We start from the raw sequence: 14,210 nt of genomic DNA on the forward strand, positions 1-14,210 counted from the left end.
AAACTAGCAAACCAAAAGTAACCATTTCAGTCACCATTTTATTGGTTATTTAAATTTACGGCATGGCCTGGATATGATAAGGCATGTGAAACTACTTGTTTGATACTATAGCTATACAAAGACAGCAGAACGCAGAGGTTCCTATTATCCTGATGTTGGATTGTCCATGCATCACTCCAAACAGGTTATTTCCTCTGTTTGGAGTAATGCATGCACAGCCCTTTGCTGTGTTACATATTCAGAGCAGTGCCACAAAACAAATAAAAACAAAGAGTGGAGATTCTTATTAAACTTCTAGAAAATGCAACTATTTTCGGAGCAGCCACAAGTTCTGGCATATCTTAGCTGTTTATGTCAATGCAATTCTATTTTTCTGCCTTAGATTAATTGTAATTTAGGCCTCAATTACACAATGCAAATGCGACATGCTTAAAGTTGTAACCACAAAGTTGTACACTAAGCCCTGCAGATGACTCTCAACATGACGCTAATGCAAAATCATTTAGGAATTATGTATCAACGTAAGAGCAAGGTGTATAGTCAGGAAAGACCAACAAAGACTGTTTGAAAGTGGTGAAGACAGTCTCAACAAGAAATTCGAAAACACTCTTCACGCTGGTCAAGACTCTGGAAAAAATCCCTGAGCAATTGGCACACGTCAGGAGAGCATAGGAAGTGTGGAGGCAGGAGAAAAGAGAGCACAATCTGTCCTCCTGTGTGCTCTCAGTAGAACTGTGAGACTGAAATGCCAGGGAAAATTTAATTCAGCGAGGGGATTTAGCCTGTTCAGCATCTTACAGTGCTCTTTGTTTTGTCAGTGTCTTTTTTCCCAGTGACAGCTGACATAAAAATGATCTATTATTACTTTAAAAATCTCATTGACCATAACCAGCGCTGACTTACGCCGTTATAGAAGATCATCTGCTGGATCGCTTCATGTCAGGTCGAGTCATTGTTTTACAGGGGAAAGTAATGATGTGCAATGTCACAGAGTGCTGCCTCAGGGGAGATGGCAGATCAAATGAAACCTCAGCACCCCCGTGTCGATGTGTTAACCTTCTCTGACAAACAGGCAAACAGCAGCAATGGATTTCTGAGCACATCAGGACTAAATGTTCATTAGGAAAACTCAGAGAAATTACTGGTTAACGCATGTAATTAACCTGCAATTATGGCCTAATTCTTAAGATTTTTCTAAATTCTCTGTTGTAGACAATTTATTTTCCCAGAGCTTTTGTAAGTTACAATTCTGCAGAGACTTTCTATCATCCGTTTATGCCAAGCAGACACTAATTTGTCCCCATATAAATGCAGTTCAGAGATGCATGTGTTTCACAGTCTTCTAAACAATCCAAAAAATCCCCAAAAAACAAGAAACAACAGCAACAACGAGAAAGACAAAAAAGCGGAGGTGGAACTTTAACCTAACACTCTGCAAAATGATGGAGTGGAGGCTTGAGACAGAAAATAAATGAGAAACTGATAGAGTTGGGAGAGGGAGGAGGAGATTGAGGAGTCAAAGGGAAAAGTGGGAGTGATGTGACTGACAAACACACATGTTCCCCATAGGCCCGCTACCACTCAGTGATAAATAAAGGTTATTAGTGTGGTTTAGGGAAAAGTATACTCGCAAACATGGAATCTGAAGACTACCACTCTGCCTTGTCAAAGAAAAACAACAATATTCACCCTGCTCTCCAAATAAATTGCATGCTGCAGCGTAGACTCTTCTACAGCTATCATTCAAAATCAAGGGAGTGTGCAGCAGACATAAGATACAAAGACTGAAATCTATGTACAGAAAGTGTTCGATGCCTTTGCATAGTCATATGACAGGCAACAAATTCATTTATTCCCAATCCTCAGACTATGTGGCCCCTTGCGTGCCCTATTCCATCTGTGTATATATTTTCTGTCTTGTAAAAGCCTTTTTATGGAAGTGCAGAGTTCAAGATGAACTAAAAAAATGTAGCTATAATAAATATATATTCAGTGTTCACTTTGCCATTCAAGCCGAGCGTCCAAGTGGAGAAGAAAACTGATTAAAGTGACTTTAAAGCTGGCTTGATTGTTTGTGCCGGATAGTATTTTAGAAACTGCTGAGCTGCTAGGATTTTCCCACTTAACCATCTCCAGGGTTTACACAAAATGGCCTGGAAAAGAGAAATATCCAGTGAGAGGCAGGTCTTTAGGTGAAAATTACTCGTTGAAGCCGGAAGTTAGAGGACAATGGCCAGAGTGCTTCAATCTGATAGGAAGGTAAACATTCATTAAAGCCATAGTATGCAGAAGAGTATCTTTGAAAGCACAACATGTCAAACCCTGAAGCAGGAGACCACACCTGTCAGTAAAGAACAGAAAACTGTAGGTTCAATTTGCATGGGCTCACTAAAATAGGGCAACAGAAGATTGGAAAAAATGTTGGCTAGTCTGATAAGTTTTGATTTCTGCTGCAACATTCAGATGGCACGGTCAAAACTTGGCACTAGCAAACATGAAAGCATGGATCCATCCAGCTTTGTATCAACGGCTGAGCTGCAGCTGGTAGTGTAATGGTGAGGCGGATATTTTCTCGGCACACTTGGTTCCCCTTACTACCACTTAAGCATTGTTTAACTCCCACAGGCTACTCAGTATTGTTGCTGACCACGTCCATCCCTTTATGACCACACCGTACCCATCTTCTGATGGCTGCTTCCAGCAGGATAAAGCATCATTTCACAAAGCTCAAATGATCTCAAATTGGTTTCTTGAACATGACAATGAGTTCACTGCACTCAAAAAGCCTGCACAGCCACCAGAACTCACTCTAATAGAGCACCTTTGGGATGTGGTGGAACAGGACATTCTCATCATGGATGTGCACCAACTGTGTGACGCTATCATGACAATATAGGCCAAAATCTCTGAGGAATGTTTCCATCACCTTGCTGAATCAGTGCCACAAAAAAGCAGCTTAGAAAGCAAAAGCGATCCAACCTGATACTAGCACAGTGCAAATAATGAAGTGACACCTAATTTAAGAGTTCAAATTCTTTGAAAAACTCCAACAATATAGCAAAATCTACTGCTTTGTATTCTGTTACTTTTAAGCTTGAATACTTTACTACACTACATCCTACATTAGCGTACAAAAAAAGCAAACAAACAATAAATAAACAAACAAAAATCCAATGACTAATAAGTTTACCTCTTCTGTTACATAAGGAATAGTGGGTGACTGTTTAACACAGGGTTAATCAGAAAATTTTTAATTAGATCTCAGGTTGCAGAAAAAGTGCTAAATGTTGCCCTGGCAGCAAATTCTAAGGCATCTATATTCAGTGTTTACTTAATGTAATGGAAAGGAATTTAAAGTGTCTTGTTTACTGGGTTTACTGACAGTTATATAAATGTTTTAATCATTAGACTCACCTTAACAGTCTATGTGCTCATTATAAATAAACGGTATAAAACGACTACAGGAGTAAATTTAAGTAAAATGGTAAATGGTCTGTATTTGTATAGCGCTTTTACTAGTCCCCCCTAGGGACCCCAAAGCACTTTACACACCCAGTCATCCACTCAGTCACACACTGGTGGAGGCAAGCTACAGTTGTAGCCACAGCTGCCCTGGGGCAGACTGACAGAAGCGAGGCTGCCATATCGCGCCATCGGCCCTTCTGGCCAACACCAGTAGGCGGTAGGTGAAGTGTCTTGCCCAAGGACACAACGACCGAGACTGTCCGAGCTGGGGCTCGAACCGGCAACCTTCCGATTACAAGGCGAACTCCCAACTCTTGAGCCCCAAGTATTAGAGCATAATGTGTTTTCCAGCTTCAGTGTAGCCCCACAGTGTTTACAGGAAGATATGAAAACATGCACATTATATTTAAAAAGAGAATATTATGTTTGGCTCATTTAAGCACTTCTTGTAAATATAACAAGGTCAAATCAGTGATATTAACAATTACAATAAATTTGTGTAATTTACAAGCTTTAAATAGTGATGTAATCATACACAGTTGAACTTGATATCATATAAAAGTAAAAGCAAGTCTATTTATGATTTTAAATGATGTGTTATATGTTTTTAAAACTTGATCTCAGAGCATCTAATACCTCCGGGGTTGCAGCTGAAACAATCAGGCACACACTACAACGCTATAAGAATACATGCAAGCATAACATCGGTTTAATGGAATATGCTATTGTCATTATAGCTGGATATACCAGAGCCTTAATGATGGTGCCACATACTGATAAGTCGTGTAATTGAAATGGTGTGCTTCTTTTTTGCAGATATGCCTCCTGGCTTTAAATGGACTTGATCCAGTGCTTTTACCTTGTTACGAACGACTTAAAGTCCTTAGGGCACACATGCTTAGTGGGTTTTTTTCTGTTACTTACGTACTGCTTAGCACCCGGTTGGATTTGGGCACTTAACCACTGTGCATTTTTCTAATATAATAGTTTGCTCTTTCTTTAAAAAACAAGCTGTTCTTCTGCTGTTTGTGCTTATATGTTGGAAACACCACTAATTCCCATTCATACATAAGTTGCATGAATGGGAATTAGTGAAGCCACGTAAGGAAAATGTTGTTGTTGTTTCATGAGTTTTAGCACAGACAGATGTGGTCAAAGTGATTCCTTAGTCATTGCTGCAGTAAAAAGCTTTGAAGTAAAACTTTGCTGTCTGTCAAGAAAGGCACTGCATGCTAATTTTATATCAGTCAAAAGTAATAAGCAATCCCATTGGATTAATTACTGACATGTTAATGCTAAAAATAGTAGATTTCCTAAGACTGGAGCCAACTAAAGGAAGTTTGGCAAGCTACTTCTTGCTGCTCCCTTATTCCACACCACAGCAGGTAGTTTGTGTTTGATGCAGCATTTTTTTTATACTATGTATGGTGGCCCTGAGAGGCCAAATGGACAGCAACTTAAGAAAACACCAGCAAAAAGAAAAACGCTGCAAAAGCACACAAAACACAACGGAAATAGGAAAAAACAGATTTCCAAAAGCACAAGGGAAGTGTTTCTCAGGAGACAATAACATGATAAAAGACACCTAGCATGTTTTGGGTTCCTGCAACTGGTCCGTCGGGTTATTGTCTCCCCAGAAACATTTCCCTTGATGTTTTTTCCTATTTCCAACGTGTTTTGTATGCTTTTACAGCTTTTTTCTCATTGCTGGTGTTTTCTTAAGTTGCAGTCCGTTTGGCCTCTCGGGGCCACCGTATGGATGCCCTTCCTGATGCAAGCGGATCCTGAAGTCACACTTATAACATATGAATACTATGGAGTCAATAACAAAACTTTTAAGCAATTTTAACCCCCTCAAAATAGACACTTGAAACTTTTTAAATGCAACTGATTGTAACAATCAAAAAAGTAAAAAAGTAAAATCAAACCAGCTACAGGCCCGTGTCAAGCTGAAGCTCACCAAACGGTCAATTAAACCATCCAACGATATCAGAATCAGACTTTATTTATCCCCAAGGGGCAAACTATGACTTCTGATATAACTATGACTTATGATATGACTTCTGCTCTCTATAGATAAATAACCAATCCATGACACTCAGAAAAAAGACAAACGTCTCACTAAAAGCACAATCAGATAACATCAGCATGGATTTATCACAGTGGAAATGAGAAATTTTCCTTGAACATGACAGCCGCCGATGCCCTTTTGTCCCCACACAGCTTCACAGTTTGTTTCAAAGTTTGAATCAATAATTGCTCCAAGACATTCATAAGACTGAACACATTCCACCGTCTGACCCTTAATGGATGCGATCTCTTGTGTATGAGTACATGTTCTAAAGCCAGTGATCACATATTACTTTTTAACAAAATCATCAAGGACTGTGCCATGGTTGGGCTCATTATCCTGGAGCTGACTAACAATAACAGTCATCTTGATACTTTAAAATGAGCCTGCTTTCATACCCAACTCTGTACACACATATTTGTGTATGGAATAAATAATAGATAACAGATAATAAATAAGGGTAAAAGCACACATCCTGTGGGATGCCAGTCGCCTTCTGATTAAAATGTGAGACTGAATTGTGTTGAAGGTCAAAGAAAACTCAACAAACAGTAGCTGACCATGAGACCATGAGAAGTATTTCCTTCTAAGTGTTTAACAGTTATGTTCATCAAGGTTATTGTGGCATCATCTACTCCTTTGTGTGGTTTATAAGCTAACTGCATAGGATCAAGGATATACTTAGTTCGTTGAGATTTTCAATTATTTTCCTATCAACTGATGTAAAGATAATTGACAAATGGATTTAGGAGCAGGAACTAAAACAGCTTCTTTCCATGCAACACTGTGCCTGTGAAGACTTTTTAAAAATGCAGTGAAATACAGGTCTCAGCTGTTAAGCACAAGATTTAAATAAACAACCATAGAAATTGTCAGGTCCATGACATATATTTAGTCATATGGAGCAGAAAGCCTTTTCATCACTCCTTAGGGCAATGTTAAAATACTGATTATTTCCAAGCTTTGAAGCAGTTCCTGAATCATTATGGCGGAAAAAAAGTATGAAAATGATTTTAAAGATGATAAAGTATATTAGCTAACCTAAAGTCTGAACAGAAGCCATCCAGAGTGACCTGACTGCATGATTTGGGTCTTTTTTCATACTGGACCAGTCTTAATCAGGTTTATTTGCAGCCATTTTATTCTTTAAGTAAAAACGAGAGAAGCCTAAAACCTGAAAAATCCATAAAAGTACCCATAAAAGCAAAACACTTAAAACACACAGAACATTTATACAAGGACGCCAAACTCTCACTGCTGGTCGCTGCGTGTGCACGCGCCATTATCTATAATACATCATATATCTAATAATAAATGTGCATTTTCCCATATTTACAACTGTGCATATGACAAAACAAACAAAATTTAAAAAAGAAAAAAAACCACTATCATCTATTCCTTTTTATTAAATCTAATTAAAGTGAATATTAAAACAATAGCCTGCATGAACACTTGTACAGGTACACATTAGAGTGCACACCATCTGTCGTTCTTCCTGTGTCTGAATCTAAGCAGAGAAAAAACCCGAAACAAGCAAACACAGAGGGGCAGTAACACAACAGCACTGTTTACTGATAAAGTGATGCTTATGGTCCTGCAGTTACAGACGCAGGTGTAGTGTCGAAGTGTCGGAGTCGAATTTCCCAGAGGAACCCACCCGAGGGATTAATAAAGTTCTATCTTATCTTATCTTATCTTATCTTATCTTAGTGCGAAGTGAGATATTTACTAGTCTGGTACCAATGTTCAAACTCCGTAAACACAGTCGAATGACTGCACATATCAACCTGATGCAATCTATTGACTGTTACCACAGGAACACAATCTCACACATACGCAGAGTGTTTTCCTCACCTACTGCCACCCCCATCTGTTTACCATTTTATGTTGCTGATCTAATGAGAGATTCTATCAGGTTGGGAGACGACAAACATTTCACTCATCCCTGCCACCTCTGAATGCACAAACATTTGGACCTGCTATCTGATCGATGGTTTTTAGGACAGACTGTGCTGAAAAGGTCAGTGAGAGTCATAAAAAGAGGAAGACAAAACCATAGATGAACTTATTTAAATGAGAAATAGGGACAGAAAAAATAGACCTTAGTGAAAAGAGTCAAAGCAGGAAGCCAGACAGAAAAAACCCCCCAATGCTGCATGCTGACAGTGTCCAAGATCTGGAAATAGATTTCCTTTTTTCCCACAAACTCATCCACTCTGTTCCCTCTCAGAGCCAGACTCTTAGCAAACCAAACACATAATTATAGTTTTTATTGAGCAAAGACAGAAGGGAATTAATTAGACAGCAGTCAAGTTGTTAAAACACTTCTCTGTAACCGCATCACTTTCTGTTCCCGCCATTCATTCAGACTTAAGCTAATGGACGAGACTGTAAGATAAAGAAAGAGTTGTCATTAATTAGCAGACACTGAACCTCGGGAGCTTTATAAATGCTTCACAATCAAATAGTAATTAGATAAGACCTCTGAGAGTACAGTTTGATTTCTGTATGAAGTATAGATAGATAGATATATATATATATATAGAGAGAGAGAGAGAGAGAGAGAGAGAGAGAGATAGAGAGAGAGAGAGAGAGAGAGAGAGAGAGAGAGAGAGAGAGAGAGATAGATAGAGAGAGAGATAGATAGATAGATAGATAGATAGATAGATAGATAGATAGATAGATAGATCGATCGATCAACACTACACAAAGTAAAACCATTCCACCAATCCCCTATTTGTGAGAGAGGAAGTCTGTAACGATAACAATCCATCCTATTCCTTTGCTGCTTTCCTTTAGATTGCATTTCTCTACCAGAATCTTTCCATCCATCTGCTGAAATCCTATTTCCATGACAAACAATAAGACACACACACACACTCACTCCATCACTGATCCCTGCAGCTGTCAGAGAATGGGTGGGGGTGATGGGACGGTAAGGAAAGAAAATAACATAAGTAAGGAGAGGGGTGACAGGAAAAGGATGGAAACACTTTGAATCACCAGAGAGTTTGAGGGATTACCAGTGAAAGGATGTTTTTGTGTGTGTGTGTCTGGTGAGACATAGTAGAGTGCTTCTGAAGCTGAAAATTGCTAAAATGCAGATAATCTTTTTCAGCTCAAATAAAGGCAAACACGACTAACTACGTAACCGCCTAAATAAAAAGGAAGCAACTTTAAACCTGATGGTTAAAGAAAAAAGATGACTATCAGGTTAAGTACTCACCAGCCTTCTCGCCATTGTGCAGTGGTTTGCTGAGCTCCTGACTGGGCAAGCAGGGACATAGCCCATCACATTTCACTGAGATTTTCTTCCCAGACAGGCAGCTCTGGAACTCCAATTTACACTGTAAAAAACCACAAAGACCTTTTCAGGGTCTAATTCCCACAATCACTGATGACAAGAGCAAAAAGGAAACACTAATTTGACAAGTTTTTTTGTTGTTGTTTTGCGTTTTGAGAATGATGTTAAAACTTTGAAAATAAACTCATTATTTTGATTAAAAAAATGCTGAAATAGTATTTCAAAGAAAACAATTGGGATTGTGAGGATAAATTTGTTATACAGTGTGGTGATACGTATAAGGGCTTTGAAGAGATGGTGCAGAATAAAACTAAACATGAAATAGTTAATTTTGTAAGTGAAATAGCTGGCAATGGACTTGATCTTATGCTCAACATTTCCACTTTATTCTCAACTTATTCTTGAAATTTCCACTTTATTCCTAACATGAGCAATACAAAATCCTTCAAACATTTTTTCCTTACACTTGAGATACTACACAGCTAAATAAATAAAAATAAATTCATCTGCATGTTGTATAATGTCACCTGTGGCCTTGCAAGCGCTATGAGTGTAAGACAACAAGCTGTCATTGACGAAATCATTGACAAAGTTTGCGGGAAAGAAATAAAAATAAAAACCAGAGTGCATGGGTGTATTAAAGATCCCTATTATATACTGCAGTCTAAGGAGGCAACACTTCACGAGCACTTTCAGTCCGAAATATTGCCCTGAATCTACAACTTTGACCTGACTGAACTGAAAGATGGTAACTATGAGCAAAAACATTTTTCTGCAAACCATGCAAACAAGCGTGAACTTTGGAAGATTTGGCAAGCATCAGGAAGTGAGTGTTTACTATAGAATTTGTACTGAGCTGCGTTATGTGGGAACTGGATGTTACCTGAGGTGAAAACAAATAATGGCGCTCCTTAGCTGGTATGTTTAAACCATGGTGGTTTATTATTCTATATATGAAATTACAACAAAACAAAAACGTGAATATTTCTTATTTGAGCTGATTATGGGAAACATTTGCTGATACAGGATTGGTCATTTATCTTGGATGAACAAATATGTCCGTTAGGCAGTCATGTAGACATGCCATTAGAAACCGAGATTCCCGTTGACATTCTATTATTCACTGCAGTACAAACCTAATGCAACCCAAAAAGCAAGACGGACTACTTCTGAATGTAATTTAACAGCATAAATCTCATTTCAGGTAAGTGAGGGATAAGAAATTGTTTGGACTAGTTGGAGGAAAAAAAAATCCAATTACCAGACCCTTCCAAGAGGAATAATGAAAACTGAAATGAGATATGTAAATTCTGTTTGCGAGATGATGACGACAGGATTTGTCAGAGTGGGACCATGACGGTGCATAAACATCTATACGCATATCACGCCTTACACAGGCTTAGCCTTATCCTTCCAGCACTTTCATTTCCCACGTTCTAATTCAAATCCATCATTTCCTCCCTGTCACCTCTTTGATAGCGCCACTAATGTTGCTTAATGAAATCTGTTGACAAAGGAACAGTGCTCTGTCCTGTTTTCAACATATTGAATTAGCTGTCTGCGGATGGGAGAGGGAGAAAGAGAAAGAGAGAGAGACGGGTGGGGATAGAGGGTGGGGGAAATGGATGTCCTCCCCCAGTCACTGTCAGAGAGAGAGAGGCACCATGAATCTTTATGTTTGTCTCTCTCCTGGGGTTAATGTGGTTTTGATGAAACAGTATTTTAACACCTGACTTGGTCAAGTAAAAATAGAGGTGAGGTGAGGAGAGAAGCTGAGGGGAGAGGAGAGGAGAAAGGATGATTTAAGAGGAAGTAAGTAATGGATTTAACTTAGTGGGCCGAAGCCTCTCAGGAGATAAGAGCACTGTCCTCTTAATAGGATATTGAGTGTGTGTGAGAGTGTGTGTGTGGTTATGATGAGGGAGGCATGTAATGTAATAATAAAACATGAATAAGCTTGAGACCAGCAGCTCACTGGTGAGCAGAGTTTAAGTTGGGCCACAGGGACCCATCACTCCAGCAGCTAACTGAACCCCTCCAACTAATTTACCACAGAGAGCAGAGGGATTTCCTAGCCCTCCCCCGGCTTTTTGTTCTTCCTCTTTTTTCGCCTTTAACACGACTCCTCCTCAGCTCAGTCCCAGCTCACAGGCAGTGTTGGTAATTAGCGAGGCCTACGTCCCGACTTCTGCGGGTCAGGGCACAGACCTTGATAATCGCAGTTTGTGTCATACTGATTGGTTGGAGTTGCAGTTGTGGATTTCGCTGGTGCAGTAAGGATGGAGGTCTGGGTAGGTGCGTGGGTCAACAAAACATAAGGATGCGCATGAAAATGTTTATTAGCCAGTTAGCATTATCTATTTACTATTATTTTTGTACTCCACCTCCTACCCTATGACCCTAACCCCCAGCAGGTCGTGGCAGACCGCTGCCAGAGATTTCCTCTTCTTAAACGTTTTTCCTTGCCAAGGTTGCCAAGTGCTTGCTCATAGGGGTCAAGTGGTTGTTGTGATTTTCTCTGTATTATTATAGGGTCTTTACCTTACAATATAAAGCACCTTGAGGTGACTGTTGTTGTGATTTTGTGCTATATAAATAAAATTGAGTTCATTTGAATTCTTCCCTCAGTCCTGAACTGGAACAGTGTGGTTAAGAAAATGTATAGATGGATGGATGTTCTCTAACTATAACATAAATGGAAGCTTATGGAGGCTATTTGAATCTACAGCACACTTCAACCACAGTGTCACCGTGCTATAAAGATCAATGTATGTGTGTATGTGTGTATGTACGCATGTATGTTCCCTTCTCCTTCTAGACGAGTGGACCAATCTTGAACAAACTTTGCATTGAAATTGCCTAGGGCACCGTGAGTGCCAACATCTATATAGCTTATACAAAAATTCTATCTAAATCTCACAATCATATATATTTGTACATTTGACAGTTCAATTGAGCAGTTATCTTCCAAAGGAGCTGAGGAGATTAACATGCTTAATGTTGGGATGTCCCCCCAAAAATTTCCAACACACAAAAACATATACTGCTCTACTTTTATTGATTGTGTCTCATCAGACAAAATTGCGCTGTTAAGGTAAGTTCCTGACTGAAATGTTGGAATACATTACAGCGAAAGTGACAAAAAGTCTTCAGTTCCCAGATTGCTGCATTTTGCCAATAACTGTCATTAAGACTTTGAATTAGCTGTGTAAGACACTAAAGTGCTGTCCATTATGTTTTACGGTTTCTGTGTATTGGACTGTGTTTCACTGCTGACAACCAAAGGGTTGAATACAAGGACAAGAAGTTAAGATGAACATGGACGTCAATAAGAATCTACAGTGTGTTATACCAAGGACGGAGCCTCACTTCTTTATGGCATTTTCTGCCCCTGGATATCGATCTTCGCCTCCCCCAGCCCTAACTTCTTCTATTTACTTTCTTCTTGACTTATCACAAAGGTTAAACCGTGAAATGTCTTTTCTAATTACATGGTGAGTTTGTGTCTATGTGCGATTTTATGTAGCTCAGGAGGCGCTTACAGGTAGGAGTTAGTGGCTAGAAAGAATTGCACGGGACAATGGGTGAACAGTTTTTCCAAAATGCCCAGTGACATCACAGGCAATGTGATGTTTTGAGAAATTTGCTCAGCAGACTATTGGGAACCTGCAGCTCAAAATGAATCAATGCAGTGGAGGCATCTGGGTAGGAAGAAAAGGTGACGACTGATGAATTTGAAGAAGAATGAGCACATTGAGTAAGAGCATCAAAACTATAGATGCTCATATTCCAATGATGCTAACAGAGTTATGTCTCACCTCGGAGGAGTAAGTGTGCCCATCAGAACCACAAACAGGAGTTGACTGGAGGGCTGAGCAGAGCCTGCATTTCCCATGAGCACCAGCTTCAAGCCTATGCTTGTGGCCTGCACTGCCTTTCCTGGGTTTCACACTGGTGGAGAGAAAAAAACATTACAAACAATGTTTTAGACCAGCGGTCTCCAACCTTTTTTGAGCCACGGACCATTTTATGCCCGACAATATTTTCACGGACCGGCCTTTAAGGTGTCGCGGATAAATACAACAAAATAAAACTAGTACCGGTACTGAAAAAAAGAAGATTTATTCATAACACACGTGAAAAGACCCAGGAAAACCGAGTTAACGATCAAAACGATAACAAAATAATGCTGAAAACCGATAAAAACCCTGAAAACCATACATTCCACACCTGAGCCTCAACTCTCGCGGCCCGGCACCAAATGACTCACGGACCGGTACCGGTCCGAGGCCCGGGGGTTGGGGACCGCTGTTTTAGACAGTTATATGTTTGACTTTTGACATACAAAGTAAAAGATTACACAGAGCCAGAAGCCAAACTTTTAGTAGTACATATAGTATAGGCATAATAACATTTGTGTGCAGAGGGAAATTGTTGTAATGATCATAATTCTTTTTTTTTGTCAGAGTCAGAAGAAGCAGATTTTCTGAGAAGTCCCTTTCAATAAGCAGTGTAATTATGTTTGATCCAAATCTTGCAGCAATTTCTGTCTAAGTGCTCTCATTGAACACCCGGCTGCCTCCTGATCTATCAAGCAGATAATAAAGCTGAAGAGACTCTTGAAAATTCTGTAAATTTCTGTAATATTTCTCAATTTGGAGAACACCTCTGACCAAGTGAATGTCTGACATGTATAAAATATTCAAGAACAAAAAATAGTAAAAAAATCCATTCCAGAAACCCCCCCCTCCCAAACCAAACCAAACCAAACAAAAAAAACTTTCCCACTGGAATATTACCGTAAGTGTTGGGCTATAAGCCGCTACTTTTTGCACAAGCTTTGAACCCTGCGGCTTTTAGTCAGGTGCGGCTTTTCTATGGATTTTCCATGATTTTTGTCATATCGTAAGACGATTTGTTTTGTTTGTTCCGGTGTTGTGCGGCACTACGTTGCCTGGCGGAAGGGCATGTGATCAGACACACAGTATCGGGTTCAAGAGTGGTATGTTGGTCACATGTCCATCCGCCAGGCAACATAGTGCCGTACAAGTAGCGCGAAAAACAAACTTCAAAGTACCGCTATGCGACACTGGAGAAGAGGACTTTGGTGGTTTTAGTGCGCAGGAAGATGGTGGTGAATGACTGACTTTTCTTCTTGTTAAAGCCGTGTCACTGCACCTGAGCCTAAAAGGTAGTCCGAATCTATTTTTCTGGTGTGCTGTAGGTTATTGTTATGTACTACATTTGTTACTCATTCATGAAGCACAGTACATGTTTTGTACTTGTAATTACCGCTACTTGTACATATACCTAAAAAGTTATGCAAATATGTACCCATAACTTGTTTTTCAAAATATTAATAAAAGGGGT

General features: G+C 39.5%; 1 protein-coding gene across 1 annotated transcript in view; it reads right to left on the reverse strand.

Annotated features, from left to right (window-relative positions):
- The window catches only part of spock1 (SPARC (osteonectin), cwcv and kazal like domains proteoglycan 1), a 122,365-nt gene that overhangs the window by 13,039 nt on the left and 95,116 nt on the right, over nucleotides 1–14,210 (reverse strand). Inside the window, exons 7-8 of the mRNA XM_085371147.1 lie at nucleotides 12,659–12,791; nucleotides 8,763–8,883 (exon numbers count right to left, since the gene is read on the reverse strand). Of these exons, the coding sequence (XP_085227273.1) occupies nucleotides 8,763–8,883; nucleotides 12,659–12,791 (254 nt within the window). The remainder of the gene's footprint in view (nucleotides 1–8,762; nucleotides 8,884–12,658; nucleotides 12,792–14,210) is intronic.

The sequence above is a fragment of the Diplotaxodon limnothrissa genome, linkage group LG2 (genome assembly GCF_057381915.1).
Source record: "Diplotaxodon limnothrissa isolate DT_005_m linkage group LG2, D_limnothrissa_male_GT1.1, whole genome shotgun sequence".
NCBI classification, from domain to species: Eukaryota; Metazoa; Chordata; class Actinopteri; order Cichliformes; family Cichlidae; genus Diplotaxodon; species Diplotaxodon limnothrissa.